Here is a 22,638-nt window from a genome sequence, read left to right as displayed (position 1 = left end):
ATGCTAACATGATGAACTATTTGTTAGGTAAAGTTTCAGACATTTTCTAACCATGCACACTTTTCTTTTTTTCACATAAGAGTGTGAACTAGGTCACTTTCAACATGCTGTGATTCTGTGATTCACTGTCTCCCACCGAGTCATCCACAGATAAAGTCATCTGTTTCACGGAGAACTATTTCCAATAGCTAATAGCCAATGTCTGTGGAGTGCTTACTCTGTGTCGGTTTCTTGTAACTACTTTACAGATCATTTGTACAGCGTACCCATGGACCAGGTACAATTATGACCCCCAAGTGACAGATAAGTGCAGATAAGTACAAATAAATACAGAGGCCAAGTGACTTGCCCAAGACGCTGGAGCAAATCAAAATCCATGCCTCTGTAATCATTTTGCTCTATTGCCTCTGTCTGGGAGGCTTGATGATTTGGCAACTAAAACCTTAAATATCATGTTCCATTTTTATATCTGTGACACAAGCGTGGGGCTGTGATACGGGGTAACTAACCTGACTACTTTTGAAAACCCTTATGCACCTGGATGAAAGTAAGCCAGGGACTGCAAGCCATAGATTTAAGGTTTCCTACCAACTTTTAAAAATAGCTTCTTGAATGCAATTTATGTAGTGTCAAGTCTAGGATGTAGCCCAAATAGTAACAGAAAAATGGAGATATGTAGGAAAATACTTAAAGTTGACAAGTATTGGGAGTGTAGTATTTTTGGGGCCAGCGTGTAGACCACAGGAAAACTTGCTGTTTCCATCCCAAAGGGAAGAGCCCTACGTTGCAACTGCCAAGGTCCCTGGGGCAGCAAGTGTGCTCACTGCTTAGTAAAGAAGCATCCTCAGTTTGATAGAATCATATGGGAGCCTTACATTTGGTTAGCAGTTCTACATTCTTGATGTAATAATATTTTCAGGGTGTGGGAGGGTATCAAGCTCTGAAAATACCCTTGGAGAGATCTGCTTATTAAGTTTGGCTATTTCAATCTCCCTACTACTTCTTTACTAAACACCAGGCGGTTTCCTTCACTTTTCAGAACCATGTTGTTTTTCCCTTGTCTAATGAACTTTGAAATACTTTTGGATGAGCTATTAAGTTTGGGGAAAAATAAACATCTCTTTAAAATAAGGAAGATAATAACAATGACAAGTAGAAAAATCTCTAAAACAGAGAATATCCTCCATTCTAGCCAATGACGGAGTGGAAGGTTCGTGCTCGCTGTCCAGGACGTAGAAATAAAAGCTGAGGAGGCGCTGAGGCGTCTCCTGGATCTCTATGAGCCTCCATCATTTCTGCTGAGTAGGGTGGACAGATAAAATATAGGCTGTTTAGTTAAATATGAATGTTTGAAAAACAACGAGTACATTTTGAAGATAAGTATGCCCCAAATAGTTCATAGGATCTACTTATACTAAAAATAATGACTTATTATTCATGTGAAGTTCAAGGTTAACTGGGTATCCTGTATTTTTATGTACTAAATCTGACAGCCCTACTGATGATCCACAATGGAGGCAGTTGAGGAGCGGTACATGCTGGCTCTCGGACAGTCAGAAATGGCTTCAGCAGATCCAGGTACAGTATGAAATTCTTTTTGGATGTAGCTCAGAAGCCATGGCCAGCCCTTGACTGCAAGTACTGCCTCGGGTTTCCCTGAGGTGGGGTAAACCTTCCTCTTAATGGCCTTTTGGTAAGTCTGGAAGACCATATCCAAGGGGAGCCCCAAAGTCAGTTTCATCCTCACAACCATGTTTCCAATTCCTGGAATTGGCTGCATGTGACTCACAAGAGCTGAGGAGGTTTGTGGAAATTGGGAGTGTCATAGCTTGAACCCTTTGTAGGTAAAGTTTTGCTGTTGTGAGAGTTTTATCAGGAGCAATGTGAAAGACTCCATGTCCCCAGGTAGATAGAAATAATCCTGTTCTACCTGTGTGTATGTGACAAGTCTCTAATAGTTCAGAGAGCAAGTATCTGGTCTTAGAAAGACTGATCCAAGCTTGGATGTTTCTGGTGACAAGGCAAGGTCCTGAGTTTCAAGTTCACCTTTTATGGTTGAGGAGACAATAAGGTGGTCAGAAGGGAAATCATGGAGGAGACCTTGGCTTCATCCATCGTGCAGGCTTGTATATGTGGTTCTATGTAGATCGTGTTTCAAAGGTGGAGCTTGTTTACAACTATGAACATTCTCCGATGTGCTTTTTGGACCTTCATTCCCAGAGCAAGAGCAGTGCCGAGGCTCTAGAAATGCCATGGATATTCTGAGCTGTCAGTGGCATTTCCCCGGTACTGTTCCCTTGGTGCCGCTCCTTGAAATGTCCAAAGGGATTATCATGTGTCTTGTGGCGGGTCCTAGCATTGTGAAAGGAAGCTGCTGCACCTGGCTCAGAGGATTTCGGATGTGGTGGGAGGAGGAGTAGTACTACGACTATAAATTGTATCACAGCATATCTATTCCATCTTGAGAGTGGGGTTGGGGGGTTATGAAGGGGGGCTTTTATTGTACTTTTATACATTGTACCCTTGAAACTAATTCAATTTTTTAAAATTAATTAATTTATTTGGGGCTGCATTGGGTCTTTGTTGCTGCTAGCGGGCGTTCTCTAGTTGCAGTGAGCGGGGGCTCCTCTTGGCTGTGGTGCACGGGCTTCTCATTGCAGTGGCTTCTCTTGTTCCGGATCATGGGCTCTAGGCACGCAGGCTTCCGTAGTTGTGGCACGTGGGCTCGGTAGATGTGGCACAGGCTCTAGAGCGCAGGCTCAGTAGTTGTGGCGCGCGGGCTTAGTTACTCCGTGGCACGTGGGATCTTCCCAGACCAGGGCTCGAACCCATGTCCCCTGCATTCGCAGGCATATTCTTAACCACTGCTCCACCAGGGAAGCCCGATAATTCAGTTTTTTATAAAGAGAAGATTCCTAATATTATTCCAAAATTTTAAAAATATGTAGTTGGATAACACTATGAAAAATTAACTGATATATTCTTTTATTATTTCTCTTTGCCCCCTGGATCTTTTTCCCCATCCAGTCAGCTAGGCACTGTGAGTTCACTGCATTAGGAAGGTAAAGACTCAGCAGAAATGAGGGAGAAAAACAGAAAAGTCTCAGCTTTGGAATGTTCACAACGGAGGCCACAGTAGAACAGGTGAGAATTCTGTGAACCAAAAATAAATGTCGTCTCAAATGCAAAAAAGTATTCTCTGCACTGGGAGGCAGGAGAGGGAGGGAGGGAAGGACTGAAGGAGAGAGATCAGTGTGGCCAGGGACATGGAGACTGTGCTTGAGGACGATATGCCCAGGAAGAGAATCAGAATCTGGAGAAGATTCAGCCTGCACGTGATCATTGCCTCCAGCCAGCACCCTCATCTCAGACGTTGGGAAATTCAGAGAGAGAGTGGGAGTACGTCAGGAGGGCCACGCGCATAGTCTGTGTGGCAGGGGTTGTGGCCGTTCCCTATTTGTGAGGAGTCCCCAGCAATTTGCAGGCCTCTTCTGGAAAATGCTGGCGGACGTCTCTAGTGCTTATGTGAAAGCTTGTTCACAAACCTTGAAAGATACAGATGTAGATGACAGATAGATGCATAGATAGAAAAATGTCCTTAAATAAAAGCTCCAGGAAAGGTTTGGAAAATGCCCTTTATTGCATAGGACGCTTCTATTGTCATATGATGTTAGACTGAGTGCCGGTCCCTTCATCCTCCTTCAGACCACGGCATTCTGTCTGCTACTCTCCCGAGGGTCCTTTCTTCTCCCTGGAAGGGATAAAACAAATGAGGTAGGACAGGAAGAGACAAGAAGCACTCCAAGCTCTGCTGGTCAGGGTTACCCTCCAGCATTGCCTTAATGCTCAGAGCCACACACACCACAGTGAGCTTGGCTCCAGATCAACTACCACGCAACGAAGGTTCTGGAACATTTCCATATCTCGGGGGACCTCATTTCCACGTGACTCTCTTTCATATTCCCCTTTGTCACAGAAGGCTCGGTCCAGTGGTCAGGGTGAGATCTCGGCTCAGGCCCAAGGCTCTCAGACCTCAAAGTTCTGGTCCTGCAAGGGCCCCTGTCCTCTCTTGAGACCACTCCTGGCTCTCTCTGCCGAGAAGGAGCTGCTGGCAGTACGTCCTCTAAGAGTTGAGGTCCATCGTGCAGACCCTGAGAAAACTCCTAGGAAAAGGCTCCACCTTCTTGTTTACGTCAACAGAGGTCAATGCCTTTGTTAGTGCTGGGTGTGTCCCATTTGATGCAACTGCAGAGCCATTAGGTAAACCAGCACATGTGTGCGGCCCCTTCCCTTAGACTCCTCTGGGCCCTCGTGACATAGGCTCAGAAGACTGCCAGCCTCAAGCCTTACCTCTTCCAAGGGACGGCCACACCGTCCTCCAGGATCTTCTGTCCCATGAATCTCAGTTGCTGTTTGGAACTCAAAGGAGAGAAAAGACCCTGCCTGCGGGGTCTCTTTGGGCTGGGGCCTTCCCCCGTGGGCTGCTCTCCCTCATTCTCCTTTTCTTCTTGCTTCTCTTCCTCCTCCTCCTCCTCAGGTGTGCTCTCGGATTCCACATTGCCCATCCACTGGGCCATGTTGAGATGAAAGACACGGCAGCTGAAGCCCTGCAGGACGCCGCCCTTCACGTGCTGCTGGAGGATCTCCAAGGTGGGGAAGACCCGGCAGCAGGCCATGCACCTGAAGCCGGTCTCCATGGTCACCATCCAGTCCGGTGTCTTGGCCCTGGGTCTCTCCTCGACGGCAGGTGACCCTGATGGGCTGCCTGGCTCTGCCCTTTCCTCATACTCTTTCTCCTCCCCAGTGGGCTCACTGTCAGACAGGAGGCTTTCGGTGAACACATCAGAGGGGCAAGTGCCTACTGTGCACGCATCCTCAGGAAGGGTCACTTCTTCTATCGTCAGCTGCTTTTCAGGCAACTCCAAGGGTTTCTTTGTCTTCCAGGAGACAGCGACACCCTTGTTCACTTGTACCTGCATGTAGTATATTTTCATGCCCCTTTCCTCTTTGTCTGGGTGCAGATAGTCCTTACAGGGTGAAGAGAGTGAGGAGGAGACACAGTGTGATGGGGGAGCGGTCTCCCCTTCTTCCTGAACCTGGGCTAGGGGTGCTGTAGGCCAGGCAGTGTCTCGAAATCTCCGCATTGCTGAAAAAGGAAATTAAAACCATAATAACATGCATGGGCCGTGCCGGAAGCTGAGGGAGCAGGTGTGGTAGACGAGAGAGGGACATTTGCATGACGTAGCTATGTCGTGAGCTTGGTGTCTGTTGGCCGTAGGATGGAGCGGTGTATCTGGTGTCATCTGTGGGCTTTTCATGTGCGTGGGGGGGATACTGGAGCGGTGTCTGTATACAGGGGTGTGGAGTATGGTGGTGAGGGCTGTGGTATGTGAGGGATGCGGCTGGATGCGTGTATGACAAGGAGTGTGATTTTGGTAATATCGGTGGTGCATTACATGTGGAATGGGGCTGTGGTGCTTGGGGTTTATGTGTGCTCTGAGAAGGGCTGTGCCTGGAGGGCAGATGTATGTGTGAGCTGTGTGGACCTGAGCTGGATGGTCCTGCTCTCAGTCTGGAGGTGTATGATGCAGAACTCTGTCCTTCTCTGGAAGCAAAGGCAAAGACAAAGCCTACATTTTCCTCTGAAGATGCTTAATCTGGTCCCTCTTCCCTCCACCTCAAGCCCAGACATTTCCGGACCCTGCTCCTTGACTTCCCCACCATGGTAGTAGCAGTATTCACACCGCCCCCCCAGACTCAGCTGGCATCCACGCCCTCGGAACAGCTCAGCCATCCTGCACAGGCTCCTCCACAGAGCCCTCATCACCTCTGATGACCCTGGATTTCCTCTCAGCCTCCCTGGGATCTGTGTGCCTCCTGCCTCACAGCCAAGCACCCCCTCAACTGAGGAGCCCCGCGCCCTTACCAGCGTAGCTGAGCTTGCGCGGAGTAGAAGTACAGAAGAAGTATTTAGGGGCAGAGGAGACCTCCACTGCCCCTGGGCTGCAGCCTTGGGCCACCACAGTGGATCCAAGCCGAGGGGGATCCTCTTGTGACTTCGAGATTCCTGAGGGAGGAATGAAAGGCTCAGGGTGGGTTCATCAGTCCTCTGTCCACAAATATTTACTGAGTGTGTGACACGTGTCAGGTGCAGTGAATACACACAGTTGAGAGTGTGGTTCCCAGTGGATCCTCCAGGATTTAATTCCAATCAATACTTATTCTCTCACTGTCTAGTTGGTAATGTAGGCCTCGGTGGTGACTGTGAGTGTGTGGGAAGAGTGAGTGATGTGTATCAGTTAAGTCTGTGGTAAGTGTGGGGTTGGCATGGGGAGCACAGTGCAGATGTGTCTATCTGTGTCTGTGGCCTTTGTGTGCATGGTTTCTGTTCACAAGTCAGGAATTCTGGGACATGTAACGTTTCCTCATTACATGGTGTGGCTTGTATTTATGGTGCGTGTTCATTCATTCATTCACCAAGATTCAGTAAGCAGCTACTCCTGTGTATCCGGCACTCTTCCATTGTTGTAGTCTTTGGTAACGCTGCACATTCTAGTAGGGGAAGACACACACTAAACAAAACTACAATAAATATATAATACATCAGCTGGTGGTAAGTATATAAGGGTTGCCAGACTTAGCGAACAAGAATACAAGGCACCCAGTTAAATTTCAGTTTCAGATAAACCCAGAATAATTTTTTAGTGTAAGTATTCCCATGCAGTATTTGTTCTTACTTAGTTTTAGTGTAAGTATGGCCCATACAATATTTGGGACATACTGATACTGAAAAATTACTTGTTGTTTATCTGGAATTCAAATTGAACTGGATAGCCCATATTTTCTCTGGCAATCCTGACATGGGTTACTGAGACTGTGGTTTACTGTGGTTTGTACAAAGCGGGTCTGGCATTACTCAAGAATGTGTTACAAGTGTGGTGTGTATGACACGTGACTGGTTCTTACAGAGGTATTTAGCGATGGGTGAAGTTAGCTGTGTTTGTGTGAGAGTTGTGGAGATACATATATATATATATATATATATATATATATATATATATATATAGTGTGTGTGTGTCTGTGTGTCCTATATATATAGTGTGAGTGTCTATATACATATCTCATCTCCAGCGTTTGGTGTTGGAGGAGAGGATTGTGATACAGGTGGGTTGTATGAGAACGTAGTACAGGAGGGATGCGTGTATATACCTCCATGTGCTGTGTGTGGTTTAATAAGGAAGTTATATGTGGGGTGTGTGATATTTTTGCTGCATCAGAGTGTACATGGGTGTATGAGTTACTGTCTCATAAAACACCCCTAACAAGAATTCTGTATACACTCTTACGTATACCGAGTGTCAGCCAGGTCCAGGCAGGGTGACAAGAACTTTACCACGCAGACTTTATATCTGGTAAGCACTCTAACCCCATTCATCTCGCTCTTCTCTGCACTACCACACACACACACACACACACACACACACACACACACACTCACACACCCACACACACACAGGAACATAGAGCAAAATATTCTGAATGGTCAGGGGCAGTCATTGCCTTCCCCAGCCTGTCCCAGCCACTGCCTGGAAATCTGCCTGCTGTCTAGAGCTCCATTCCCAGGGCCCATCCTACAGTCTCCAGGGCCCTGGGCCTGGTAGGAGCTACTGGGCTCTAATCTGGGGCAGAGGCCTCTAGCTGGAGCTCTGGGGTGACCACCCCTCTCCCAGGGCAAGCTACTCGCCTACATTTAATGCACGCAGGCACCACGTGGCCCGTGGCTCTCAGAGCTCCCCGCAGGACCCTGAGGCCATTTCTCACCCCCGCTCACGTGGTCTCAGTCTCTGGAAAACCCTTCCCTTCCCTTGATCTCCTTTGGGAAATTCTTCCTGTTGAAGGAATAAATCCTCCTTGCTTTCAATATGACACCATCCCTAGACAAACAATCTTCTTTCAAAGTGCATTCCACTTGTCAAGATATTTTTCAACAGGGCCTTCAACTCATGGGGCTTCTCTTTCCACTTTGGTAAAAGAGGCCAAGCAACTCATGGGTCTCTCTCAGCATCCTTGCATCCTTCACATCCCCCACCTCATGACCCCAGGGAAAGATCCAAGAGAATAAGAGAGAAATCGGGGACTGAGAAAAGCTGCACCTCTAGGTCTGTGCAAGCAGGATGCAGCCTGCTGTGAGTCCGACAAAGCTCCAGGCCCGGCTGCCCCAGGAGAGAGTCCTCAGACCAGCGGAGCTGACCTCCCAACTCCCAGGGGGCATCTGGCCGTTCTGTGCCGTCTCACACCACAGGGGCCCTCCAGATAGATACGGCAGCATCAGTGAGACAAGGTCTCTCGCTCCCTGCTTCACAGGTGACACGTTCTCAGTTCCCCGCTTCCTAGAGAAGCTTCAGTTTGGCAGAAACCCATGTGCCCCAGACAAGTTGCCCCCCACATACCTCCTCCGTTCTCGGCAGTTTCCTGGGACTCTTCATTTTCCAGATGTTTCCTCTTTTGTCGCCGTTCCATCGTACCAACTAGAAGTCTCCCTTAGAAGATGCCTCAAGAGATGTCCAACTCCTCCTCTTACCTACAGGTTGGCCCTTCTTGGCTCTTGGGCAATCCGTTGAAATGATTCAATACAAACAAAAATAGTCAAGTCTCCTAAATGGCTGAAAAACTTGTACCACTTAGTGAACCAGCCGTACTGCCTAGTGCTCACCAGGGCTGTTATGTTTGCAAGGTTGCCAGGCGCACAGCGGAATTCTGTGACCTCAGTGCTGACATCAGTGCATTCGATGGACCTAGGGTGAGCACAGTGTCTGCAGTAGCACAGGCCCCATTTTCAAGAACAATTCCTTTTTCCCAGCCGATGCTTTCCCGTGAAAGGGAAAGGTTCCTACCATATCTATTATAAATTGTATCATACCATGTCTATTATAAAATTCACATTTTGATTGGACATCTTTTAATGTCTTTTCTAGAGAGATTTAATATGAATATTTTAAATGGTCTCCAGTTTCCCTGTGGATTATTGACATTTTAAACTCTGCACTTCAATTTTCCCTCAATACGTGTAATTTTGTCACAGCTATTTCTGTACTTAAAGATGAGGAACTATATAATTGATTTCTTCATTTTTTCCCCATCTCTCTCCAAGGTACTGCATTTGATTGTGTCTTGCGACTGAGTGAAAAATGCTAGTCCTTGAGTCAGGACATTGGGCCCTTTAGCAAGTAACTCAACCTATCTGGGCTTCAGCTTCTGTATGTGCGATCAAGAGGCTTGGACTAGCTGACTTTTCAAATGCTGTGTTTCTTTGATTCACTCTCACTTACTGATCTGCTCCTTAAGAAGAGGGTCTGTTCTCATAAAGTAACAACAGTCTTTTCCTAACCTTGGGTTGGGCGGAGTTTAACTGTTCGTACTCAGTTTGTTAGTTATATTGCCTTCTACATATGCTTAGCTCTAAATAATTTATATGGCTCTTGTGACTATTTTTAGATCTTCTTTTTTTCTTATTTTCTTTTACAGTTTCTAATTTGTTATCGCCAGTGTAGAGGAGCCTGATTGACTTTTAAAATTTATTGATCTTGTATGTGTGTGCCTTGTTGAACCGTCTTATTAGTTCCTGCTAGTTTATCTGTGGGTTCTTTTGGGTCTCCTAGATAAATGAGCATATTAAATGTAAATAGTGTGTTCTTTGGATAAAGTTTATTTTCTTGCATCTATATATATAGAAGCAATATGTTGAATTGATTTAAATATTTAAATACTTACATACCTGTTATCACAATCTAACGTTCTTTATCTTATTTTCTTTCAATCAATATTATGTTTTCAAGATTTATCCATGTGAATCCATATAGATCTAGGTCTTTGATTTTTGACTGTTTGATATTATTTGATCACATGCATATAGCATCATTTATTTTCCATTCAAGCATTATTGGACAATTGGATTTTTTCCCTCCCTTCTCTAGAACAAACAACATTTCCTAGAATATCCCTGAAGGTGTCTGACAGTCGAGAAGGGCCAGACTGCCCGAAGGATTGCTACTTGCTTTTAGCCACCTTCCAACAGGCCGTCTCCAGCCAGCAATTTGAAGCACAGCTGAAATGAGAACTGCCCCAAATGTGAAGATCTTAGGAGCTTCCTAGAAGGTGGGAGGTTAATGATAGGCATCCTGCTGGGATCCCAGGGGAGTCTGAGCTGGCCTGAAGCTCATCTTCCTCCTCCACGTCTCAAGAGAAATGTGGAGGAAAGAAGACTTCAAAAACTGTGAGCAGGCAGAGGGAGGGATATTGGGGGCCGAAGCTGTAACTGAGGTCTTGGAGTGGGCTGTGAGCACGCAGAGCCTCTAGAGAGCCAGGCTCTGCCTTCTGAGAACTTCTCCCCTAAGGCTGCTCATAATTCACGTGATACCGGCCATATAGAGCCGACTTGGCCCACACTGTCACAGAAAGCCTTATCAGAATCTCTTCTTCTTCATACACTCTTGTGTCTGTTACTTGGTTATTGCCATTGGTACTCCACTGATGTGAACCACAGTCGCCAGGGGATGGAGGACACTAGTGACCCATCTTGCTCTGTGGCCTCAGTCCACAGCTGGAGGGTAAGGGAAGAGGCCAAATGAAGGTTAAGAAGGAAAGATGGAGTTTGAAGAGGAGACCTGAGTTAAGGGTGTCTTCTCAAGTCTTGATGACTGAAATGTAGCTCCAGTACCTGAAGTCCTGCTTTTTCTCAAGGCTGACCGAGGGGCTGGGTGCACTCAGTGAAGGAACCGTATACACTTAGTATTTCCTTGCTTGCTCACACTTGCCCTCCTCTGATACACCCTCTGCAAGACTGATCTTCCCCTGAAACAACTTTCCCCCTGCTACTGTCATCTCAGGAACATTTGCTTCCCCTGCCTAGTGTCCCCCTAGAATGCCATTGCAGCCAATTCATAATTTGATAATCATGCTGCTTACCATATTCTCAGCAATTTCGGATAAATTTTATTCGCTTTATTCCATAGTCTTCACCCATCAATAATCTTTCTTAACTTCCTAGCTGCAGGTTAACCCATTCGGAATCATTTCTTTTGCTTTCTCTTCTTTGGCAAATCCTTTCTATCTTTTAAGGTCTTTTTCTTGTCTCTCTACCATCCTGCCTTGCTGAACTTCTTTTTTTTCCGTTTAAGTAACCTTTCAATCTCCTTCCCCAGTTTCCTCATAAACATTGAGAGTTTATTCCTCACACGTTAGACAGCGGTTTATGAATGGCCAGGCATAATGGACTTAGAATGAGTAGGCACCCACGAGGCACCTGTCTTGCTGGGGAGCCACAGGTGAAGGGCTGGCTGCTGGACACATGTTTGCATGGAGTCAGGCTGAGTGGCCTCAGGGTGTTTGCCCTGCACTTGTGTGTGTTTCGCCCTAGTTGGTTTCCTTCTCCAGCCACCTGTGACCTCCCTCCATCGAGCCCAGGGAATCCTTCTCATCACATGGGTAGGATGTTTGTCTCATTTTCCGTCACATCCTTTCCCCAAAGTTTGGTTGTGAGTTGTTCCCATTCCAAAGACCTTTCCTCTTTGAAGAGAAAAGAGAAAATCTTTTCTCTCCTTTCCTCTCACTTCACTTCTGTTCTATTATCTCCTCCGTCCAGAATGGCCCACTGACTCACATGGGTGTAGATCCGAAGATGGCAAGAACTGCCAGCAATTCTGAGATAATAATATGGATGGATCAGGAAAACTTGAAGACCTTTATCCCGCCACATTAAAAAAAATTGCACTTCCAGTGTATTCAGAGTCTCAGTGTAGAAACACAAATGATAGAGAAATTGAATTACACTCAAGTTTTTCTTTCCTCCTTTCCTGATTTATTCTAATCCTCAATGCTAACATGATGAACTATTTGTTAGGTAAAGTTTCAGACATTTTCTAACCATGCACACTTTTCTTTTTTTCACATAAGAGTGTGAACTAGGTCACTTTCAACATGCTGTGATTCTGTGATTCACTGTCTCCCACCGAGTCATCCACTGATAAAGTCATCTGTTTCACGGAGAACTATTTCCAATAGCTAATAGCCAATGTCTGTGGATTGCTTACTCTGTGTCGGTTTCTTGTAACTGCTTTACAGATCATTTGTACAGCGTACCCATGGACCAGGTACAATTATGACCCCCAAGTGACAGATAAGTGCAGATAAGTACAAATAAATACAGAGGCCAAGTGACTTGCCCAAGACACTGGAGCAAATCAAAATCCATGCCTCTGTAATCATTTTGCTCTATTGCCTCTGTCTGGGAGGCTTGATGATTTGGCAACTAAAACCTTAAATATCATGTTCCATTTTTATATCTGTGACACAAGCGTGGGGCTGTGATACGGGGTACCTAACCTGACTACTTTTGAAAACCCTTATGCACCTGGATGAAAGTAAGCCAGGGACTGGAAGCCATAGATTTAAGCTTTCCTACCAACTTTTAAAAATACCTTCTTGAATGCAATTTATGTAGTGTCAAGTCTAGGATGTAGTCCAAATAGTAACAGAAAAATGGAGATATGTAGGAAAATACTTAAAGTTGACAAGTATTGGGAGTGCAGTATTTTTGGGGCCAGCGTGTAGAACACAGGAAAACTTGCTGTTTCCATCCCAAAGGGAAGAGCCCTACGTTGCAACTGCCAAGGTCCCTGGGGCAGCAAGTGTGCTCACTGCTTAGTAAAGAAGCATCCTCAGTTTGATAGAATCATATGGGAGCCTTACATTTGGTTAGCAGTTCTACATTCTTGATGTAATAATATTTTCAGGGTGTGGGAGCGTATCAAGCTCTGAAAATACCCTTGGAGAGATCTGCTTATTAAGTTTGGCTTTTTCAATCTCCCTACTACTTCTTTACTAAACACCAGGCGGTTTCCTTCACTTTTCAGAACCATGTTGTTTTTCCCTTGTCTAATGAACTTTGAAATACTTTTGGATGAGCTATTAAGTATGGGAAAAAATAAACATCTCTTTAAAATAAGGAAGATAATAACAATGACAAGTAGAAAAAGCTCTAAAACAGAGAATATCCTCCATTCTAGCCAATGACGGAGTGGAAGGTTCGTGCTCGCTGTCCAGGACGTAGAAATAAAAGCTGAGGAGGCGCTGAGGCGTCTCCTGGATCTCTATGAGCCTCCATCATTTCTGCTGAGTAGGGTTGACAGATGAAATATAGGCTGTTTAGTTAAATATGAATGTTTGAAAAACAACGAGTACATTTTGAAGATAAGTATGCCCCAAATAGTTCATAGGATCTACTTATACTAAAAATAATGACTTATTATTCATGTGAAGTTCAAGGTTAACTGGGTATCCTGTATTTTTATGTCCTAAATCTGAGCCCTACTGATGATCCACAATGGAGGCAGTTGAGGAGGGGTACATGCTGGCTCTCGGACAGTCAGAAATGGCTTCAGCAGATCCAGGTACAGTATGAAATTCTTTTTGGATGTAGCTCAGAAGCCATGGCCAGTCCTTGACTGCAAGTACTGCCTCGGGTTTCCCTGAGGTGGGGTAAACCTTCCTGTTAATGGCCTTTTGGTAAGTCTGGAAGACCATATCCAAGGGGAGCCCCAAAGTCAGTTTCATCCTCACAACCATGTTTCCAATTCCTGGAATTGGCTGCATGTGACTCACAAGAGCTGAGGAGGTTTGTGGAAATTGGGAGTGTCATAGCTTGAACCCTTTGTAGGTAAAGTTTTGCTGTTGTGAGTGTTTTAACAGGAGCAATGTGAAAGACTCCAAGTCCCCAGGTAGATAGAAATAATCCTGTTCTACCTGTGTGTATGTGACAAGTCTCTAATAGTTCAGAGAGCAAGTATCTGGTCTTAGAAAGACTGATCCAAGCTTGGATGTTTCTGGTGACAAGGCAAGGTCCTGAGTTTCAAGTTCACCTTTTATGGTTGAGGAGACAATAAGGTGGTCAGAAGGGAAATCATGGAGGAGACCTTGGCTTCATCCATCGTGCAGGCTTGTATATGTGGTTCTATGTAGATCGTGTTTCAAAGGTGGAGCTTGTTTACAACTATGAACATTCTCCGATGTGCTTTTTGGACCTTCATTCCCAGAGCAAGAGCAGTGCCGAGGCTCTAGAAATGCCATGGATATTCTGAGCTGTCAGTGGCATTTCCCCGGTACTGTTCCCTTGGTGCCGCTCCTTGAAATGTCCAAAGGGATTATCATGTGTCTTGTGGCGGGTCCTAGCATTGTGAAAGGAAGCTGCTGCACCTGGCTCAGAGGATTTCGGATGTGGTGGGAGGAGGAGTAGTACTACGACTATAAATTGTATCACAGCATATCTATTCCATCTTGAGAGTGGGGTTGGGGGGTTTGAAGGGGGGCTTTTATTGTACTTTTATACATTGTACCCTTGAAACTAATTCAATTTTTTAAAATTAATTAATTTATTTGGGGCTGCATTGGGTCTTTGTTGCTGCTAGCGGGTGTTCTCTAGTTGCAGTGAGCGGGGGCTCCTCTTGGCTGTGGTGCACGGGCTTCTCATTGCAGTGGCTTCTCTTGTTCTGGATCATGGGCTCTAGGCACGCAGGCTTCCGTAGTTGTGGCACGTGGGCTCGGTAGATGTGGCACAGGCTCTAGAGCGCAAGCTCAGTAGTTGTGGTGCGTGGGCTTTGTTACTCCGTGGCACGTGGGATCTTCCCAGAACAGGGCTCGAACCCATGTCCCCTGCATTCACAGGCATATTCTTAACCACTGCTCCACCAGGGAAGCCCGATAATTCAGTTTTTTATAAAGAGAAGATTCCTAATATTATTCCAAAATTTTAAAAATATGTAGTTGGATAACACTATGAAAAATTAACTGATATATTCTTTTATTATTTCTCTTTGCCCCCTGGATCTTTTTCCCCATCCAGTCAGCTAGGCACTGTGAGTTCACTGCATTAGGAAGGTAAAGACTCAGCAGAAATGAGGGAGAAAAACAGAAAAGTCTCAGCTTTGGAATGTTCACAACGGAGGCCACAGTAGAACAGGTGAGAATTCTGTGAACCAAAAATAAATGTCGTCTCAAATGCAAAAAAGTATTCTCTGCACTGGGAGGCAGGAGAGGGAGGGAGGGAAGGACTGAAGGAGAGAGATCAGTGTGGCCAGGGACATGGAGACTGTGCTTGAGGACGATATGCCCAGGAAGAGAATCAGAATCTGGAGAAGATTCAGCCTGCACGTGATCATTGCCTCCAGCCAGCACCCTCATCTCAGACGTTGGGAAATTCAGAGAGAGAGTGGGAGTACGTCAGGAGGGCCACGCGCATAGTCTGTGTGGCAGGGGTTGTGGCCGTTCCCTATTTGTGAGGAGTCCCCAGCAATTTGCAGGCCTCTTCTGGAAAATGCTGGCGGACGTCTCTAGTGCTTATGTGAAAGCTTGTTCACAAACCTTGAAAGATACAGATGTAGATGACAGATAGATGCATAGATAGAAAAATGTCCTTAAATAAAAGCTCCAGGAAAGGTTTGGAAAATGCCCTTTATTGCATAGGACGCTTCTATTGTCATATGATGTTAGACTGAGTGCCGGTCCCTTCATCCTCCTTCAGACCACGGCATTCTGTCTGCTACTCTCCCGAGGGTCCTTTCTTCTCCCTGGAAGGGATAAAACAAATGAGGTAGGACAGGAAGAGACAAGAAGCACTCCAAGCTCTGCTGGTCAGGGTTACCCTCCAGCATTGCCTTAATGCTCAGAGCTACACACACCACAGTGAGCTTGGCTCCAGATCAACTACCACGCAACGAAGGTTCTGGAACATTTCCATATCTCGGGGGACCTCATTTCCACGTGACTCTCTTTCATATTCCCCTTTGTCACAGAAGGCTCGGTCCAGTGGTCAGGGTGAGATCTTGGCTCAGGCCCAAGGCTCTCAGACCTCAAAGTTCTGGTCCTGCAAGGGCCCCTGTCCTCTCTTGAGACCACTCCTGGCTCTCTCTGCCGAGAAGGAGCTGCTGGCAGTACGTCCTCTAAGAGTTGAGGTCCATCGTGCAGACCCTGAGAAAACTCCTAGGAAAAGGCTCCACCTTCTTGTTTACGTCAACAGAGGTCAATGCCTTTGTTAGTGCTGGGTGTGTCCCATTTGATGCAACTGCAGAGCCATTAGGTAAACCAGCACATGTGTGCGGCCCCTTCCCTTAGACTCCTCTGGGCCCCCGTGACATAGGCTCAGAAGACTGCCAGCCTCAAGCCTTACCTCTTCCAAGGGACGGCCACACCGTCTTCCAGGATCTTCTGTCCCATGAATCTCAGTTGCTGTTTGGAACTCAAAGGAGAGAAAAGACCCTGCCTGCGGGGTCTCTTTGGGCTGGGGCCTTCCCCCGTGGGCTGCTCTCCCTCATTCTCCTTTTCTTCTTGCTTCTCTTCCTCCTCCTCCTCCTCCTCCTCAGGTGTGCTCTCGGATTCCACATTGCCCATCCACTGGGCCATGTTGAGATGAAAGACACGGCAGCTGAAGCCCTGCAGGACGCCGCCCTTCACGTGCTGCTGGAGGATCTCCAAGGTGGGGAAGACCCGGCAGCAGGCCATGCACCTGAAGCCGTTCTCCATGGTCACCATCCAGTCCGGTGTCTTGGCCCTGGGTCTCTCCTCGATGGCAGGTGACCCTGATGGGCTGCCTGGCTCTGCCCTTTCCTCATACTCTTTCTCCTCCCCAGTGGGCTCACTGTCAGACAGGAGGCTTTCGGTGAACACATCAGAGGGGCAAGTGCCTACTGTGCACGCATCCTCAGGAAGGGTCACTTCTTCTATCGTCAGCTGCTTTTCAGGCAACTCCAAGGGTTTTTTTGTCTTCCAGGAGACAGCGACACCCTTGTTCACTTGTACCTGCATGTAGTATATTTTCATGCCCCTTTCCTCTTTGTCTGGGTGCAGATAGTCCTTACAGGGTGAAGAGAGTGAGGAGGAGACACAGTGTGATGGGGGAGCGGTCTCCCCTTCTTCCTGAACCTGGGCTAGGGGTGCTGTAGGCCAGGCAGTGTCTCGAAATCTCCGCATTGCTGAAAAAGGAAATTAAAACCATAATAACATACATGGGCCGTGCCGGAAGCTGAGGGAGCAGGTGTGGTAGACGAGAGAGGGACATTTGCATGACGTAGCTATGTCGTGAGCTTGGTGTCTGTTGGCCGTAGGATGGAGCGGTGTATCTGGTGTCATCTGTGGGCTTTTCATGTGCGTGGGGGGGATACTGGAGCGGTGTCTGTATACAGGGGTGTGGAGTATGGTGGTGAGGGCTGTGGTATGTGAGGGATGCGGCTGGATGCGTGTATGACAAGGAGTGTGATTTTGGTAATATTGGTGCTGCATTACTTGTGGAATGGGGCTGTGGTGCTTGGGGTTTATGTGTGCTGTGAGAAGGGCTGTGCCTGGAGGGCAGTTGTATGTGTGAGCTGTGTGGACCTGAGCTGGATGGTCCTGCTCTCAGTCTGGAGGTGTATGATGCAGAACTCTGTCCTTCTCTGGAAGCAAAGGCAAAGACAAAGCCTACATTTTCCTCTGAAGATGCTTAATCTGGTCCCTCTTCCCTCCACCTCAAGCCCAGACCTTTCCGGACCCTGCTCCTTGACTTCCCCACCATGGTACTACCAGTATTCACACCGCCCCCCCAGACTCAGCTGGCTTCCACGCCCTCGGAACAGCTCAGCCATCCTGCCCAGGCTCCTCCACAGAGCCCTCATCACCTCTGATGACCCTGGATTTCCTCTCCGCCTCCCTGGGATCTGTGTGCCTCCTGCCTCACAGCCAAGCACCCCCTCACCTGAGGAGCCCCGCACCCTTACCAGCGTAGCTGAGCTTGCGTGGAGTAGAAGTACAGAATAAGTATTTAGGGGCAGAGGAGACCTCCACTGCCCCTGGGCTGCAGCCTTGGGCCACCACAGTGGATCCAAGCCGAGGGGGATCCTCTTGTGACTTCGAGATTCCTGAGGGAGGAATGAAAGGCTCAGGGTGGGTTCATCAGTCCTCTGTCCACAAATATTTACTGAGTGTGTGACACGTGTCAGGTGCAGTGAATACACACAGTTGAGAGTGTGATTCCCAGTGGATCCTCCAGGATTTAATTCCAATCAATACTTATTCTCTCACTGTCTAGTTGGTAATGTAGGCCTCGGTGGTGACTGTGAGTGTGTGGGAAGAGTGAGTGATGTGTATCAGTTAAGTCTGTGGTAAGTGTGGGGTTGGCATGGGGAGCACAGTGCAGACGTGTCTATCTGTGTCTGTGGCCTTTGTGTGCATGGTTTCTGTTCACAAGTCAGGAATTCTGGGACATGTAACGTTTCCTCATTACATGGTGTGGCTTGTATTTATGGTGCGTGTTCATTCATTCATTCACCAAGATTCAGTAAGCAGCTACTCCTGTGTATCCGGCACTCTTCCATTGTTGTAGTCTTTGGTAACGCTGCACATTCTAGTAGGGGAAGACACACACTAAACAAAACTACAATAAATATATAATACATCAGCTGGTGGTAAGTATATAAGGGTTGCCAGACTTAGCGAACAAGAATACAAGGCACCCAGTTAAATTTCAGTTTCAGATAAACCCAGAATAATTTTTTAGTGTAAGTATTCCCATGCAGTATTTGTTCTTACTTAGTTTTAGTGTAAGTATGGCCCATACAATATTTGGGACATACTGATACTGAAAAATTACTTGTTGTTTATCTGGAATTCAAATTGAACTGGATAGCCCATATTTTCTCTGGCAATCCTGACATGGGTTACTGAGACTGTGGTTTACTGTGGTTTGTACAAAGCGGGTCTGGCATTACTCAAGAATGTGTTACAAGTGTGGTGTGTATGACACGTGACTGGTTCTTACAGAGGTATTTAGAGATGGCTGAAGTTAGCTGTGTTTGTGCGAGAGTTGTGGAGATACATATATATATATATATATATATATATATATATATATATATATATATATATATATATATATATATATATATATAGTGTGAGTGTGTGTGTGTGTCCTATATATATAGTGTGTGTGTCTATATACATATCTCATCTCCAGCGTTTGGTGTTGGAGGAGAGGATTGTGATACAGGTGGGTTGTATGAGAACGTAGTACAGGAGGGATCCGTGTATATACCTCCATGTGCTGTGTGTGGTTTAATAAGGAAGTTAAATGTGGGGTGTGTGATATTTTTGCTTCATCAGAGTGTACATGGGTGTATGAGTTACTGTCTCATAAAACACCCCTAACAAGAATTCTGTATACACTCTTACGTACACCGAGTGTCAGCCAGGTCCAGGCAGGGTGACAAGAACTTTACCACGCAGACTTTATATCTGGTAAGCACTCTAACCCCATTCATCTCGCTCTTCTCTGCACTACCACACACACACACACACACACACACACACACACACTCACACACCCACACACACACAGGAACATAGAGCAAAATATTCTGAATGGTCAGGGGCAGTCATTGCCTTCCCCAGCCTGTCCCAGCCACTGCCTGGAAATCTGCCTGCTGTCTAGAGCTCCATTCCCAGGGCCCATCCTACAGTCTCCAGGGCCCTGGGCCTGGTAGGAGCTACTGGGCTCTAATCTGGGGCAGAGGCCTCTAGCTGGAGCTCTGGGGTGACCACCCCTCTCCCAGGGCAAGCTACTCGCCTACATTTAATGCACGCAGGCACCACGTGGCCCGTGGCTCTCAGAGCTCCCCGCAGGACCCTGAGGCCATTTCTCACCCCCGCTCACGTGGTCTCAGTCTCTGGAAAACCCTTCCCTTCCCTTGATCTCCTTTGGGAAATTCTTCCTGTTGAAGGAATAAATCCTCCTTGCTTTCAATATGACACCATCCCTAGACAAACAATCTTCTTTCAAAGTGCATTCCACTTGTCAAGATATTTTTCAACAGGGCCTTCAACTCATGGGGCTTCTCTTTCCACTTTGGTAAAAGAGGCCAAGCAACTCATGGGTCTCTCTCAGCATCCTTGCATCCTTCACATCCCCCACCTCATGACCCCAGGGAAAGATCCAAGAGAATAAGAGAGAAATCGGGGACTGAGAAAAGCTGCACCTCTAGGTCTGTGCAAGCAGGATGCAGCCTGCTGTGAGTCCGACAAAGCTCCAGGCCCGGCTGCCCCAGGAGAGAGTCCTCAGACCAGCGGAGCTGACCTCCCAACTCCCAGGGGGCATCTGGCCGTTCTGTGCCGTCTCACACCACAGGGGCCCTCCAGATAGATACGGCAGCATCAGTGAGACAAGGTCTCTCGCTCCCTGCTTCACAGGTGACACGTTCTCAGTCCCCCGCTTCCTAGAGAAGCTTCAGTTTGGCAGAAACCCATGTGCCCCAGACAAGTTGCCCCCCACATACCTCCTCCGTTCTCGGCAGTTTCCTGGGACTCTTCATTTTCCAGATGTTTCCTCTTTTGTCGCCGTTCCATCGTACCAACTAGAAGTCTCCCTTAGAAGATGCCTCAAGAGATGTCCAACTCCTCCTCTTACCTACAGGTTGGCCCTTCTTGGCTCTTGGGCAATCCGTTGAAATGATTCAATACAAACAAAAATAGTCAAGTCTCCTAAATGGCTGAAAAACTTGTACCACTTAGTGAACCAGCAGTACTGCCTAGTGCTCACCAGGGCTGTTATGTTTGCAAGGTTGCCAGGCGCACAGCGGAATTCTGTGACCTCAGTGCTGACATCAGTGCATTCGATGGACCTAGGGTGAGCACAGTGTCTGCAGTAGCACAGGCCCCATTTTCAAGAACAATTCCTTTTTCCCAGCCGATGCTTTCCCGTGAAAGGGAAAGGTTCCTACCATATCTATTATAAATTGTATCATACCATGTCTATTATAAAATTCACATTTTGATTGGACATCTTTTAATGTCTTTTCTAGAGAGATTTAATATGAATATTTTAAATGGTCTCCAGTTTCCCTGTGGATTATTGACATTTTAAACTCTGCACTTCAATTTTCCCTCAATACGTGTAATTTTGTCACAGCTATTTCTGTACTTAAAGATGAGGAACTATATAATTGATTTCTTCATTTTTTCCCCATCTCTCTCCAAGGTACTGCATTTGATTGTGTCTTGCGACTGAGTGAAAAATGCTAGTCCTTGAGTCAGGACATTGGGCCCTTTAGCAAGTAACTCAACCTATCTGGGCTTCAGCTTCTGTATGTGCGATCAAGAGGCTTGGACTAGCTGACTTTTCAAATGCTGTGTTTCTTTGATTCACTCTCACTTACTGATCTGCTCCTTAAGAAGAGGGTCTGTTCTCATAAAGTAACAACAGTCTTTTCCTAACCCTGGGTTGGGCGGAGTTTAACTGTTCGTACTCAGTTTGTTAGTTATATTGCCTTCTACGTATGCTTAGCTCTAAATAATTTATATGGCTCTTGTGACAATTTTTAGATCTTCTTTTTTTCTTATTTTCTTTTACAGTTTCTAATTTGTTATCGCCACTGTAGAGGAGCCTGATTGATTTTTAAAATTTATATTTTTTTATTTTTTTATTTTTTTAAATTTATTGATCTTGTATGTGTGTGCCTTGTTGAACCGTCTTATTAGTTCCTGCTAGTTTATCTGTGGGTTCTTTTGGGTCTCCTAGATAAATGAGCATATTAAATGTAAATAGTGTGTTCTTTGGATAAAGTTTATTTTCTTGCATCTATATATATAGAAGCAATATGTTGAATTGATTTAAATATTTAAATACTTACATACCTGTTATCACAATCTAACGTTCTTTATCTTATTTTCTTTCAATCAATATTATGTTTTCAAGATTTATCCATGTGAATCCATATAGATCTAGGTCTTTGATTTTTGACTGTTTGATATTATTTCATCACATGCATATAGCATCATTTATTTTCCATTCAAGCATTATTGGACAATTGGATTGTTTCCCTCCCTTCTCTAGAACAAACAACATTTCCTAGAATATCCCTGAAGGTGTCTGAGAGTCGAGAAGGGCCAGGCTGCCCGAAGGATTGCTACTTGCTTTTAGCCACCTTCCAACAGGCCGTCTCCAGCCAGCAATTTGAAGCACAGCTGAAATGAGAACTGCCCCAAATGTGAAGATCTTAGGAGCTTCCTAGAAGGTGGGAGGTTAATGATAGGCATCCTGCTGGGATCCCAGGGGAGTCTGAGCTGGCCTGAAGCTCATCTTCCTCCTCCACCTCTCAAGAGAAATGTGGAGGAAAGAAGACTTCAAAAACTGTGAGCAGGCAGAGGGAGGGATATTGGGGGCCGAAGCTGTAACTGAGGTCTTGGAGTGGGCTGTGAGCACGCAGAGCCTCTAGAGAGCCAGGCTCTGCCTTCTGAGAACTTCTCCCCTAAGGCTGCTCATAATTCACGTGATACCGGCCATATAGAGCCGACTTGGCCCACACTGTCACAGAAAGCCTTATCAGAATCTCTTCTTCTTCATACACTCTTGTGTCTGTTACTTGGTTATTGCCTTTGGTACTCCACTGATGTGAACCACAGTCGCCAGGGGATGGAGGACACTAGTGACCCATCTTGCTCTGTGGCCTCAGTCCACAGCTGGAGGGTAAGGGAAGAGGCCAAATGAAGGTTAAGAAGGAAAGATGGAGTTTGAAGAGAAGACCTGAGTTAAGGGTGTCTTCTCAAGTCTTGATGACTGAAATG

General features: G+C 46.3%; 1 protein-coding gene across 1 annotated transcript in view; it reads right to left on the bottom strand.

Annotated features, from left to right (window-relative positions):
- LOC309816154 (uncharacterized protein) overlaps window positions 1-22,638 on the bottom strand; it is a gene marked incomplete at both ends in the record, with an annotated part of 59,342 nt that overhangs the window by 18,636 nt on the left and 18,068 nt on the right. Inside the window, one exon of the mRNA XM_082646811.1 lies at window positions 16,338-16,886. Coding sequence (XP_082502937.1) covers window positions 16,338-16,886 — 549 coding nt within the window. The remainder of the gene's footprint in view (window positions 1-16,337; window positions 16,887-22,638) is intronic.

This window comes from Mesoplodon mirus, assembly GCF_964341445.2.
Source record: "Mesoplodon mirus genome assembly, contig: SUPER_14_unloc_4, whole genome shotgun sequence".
Taxonomy (NCBI): Eukaryota; Metazoa; Chordata; class Mammalia; order Artiodactyla; family Ziphiidae; genus Mesoplodon; species Mesoplodon mirus.
The sequence above is the reverse complement of the archived record's forward strand: the minus strand, read 5'-3'. Positions and strand labels throughout refer to the sequence as shown.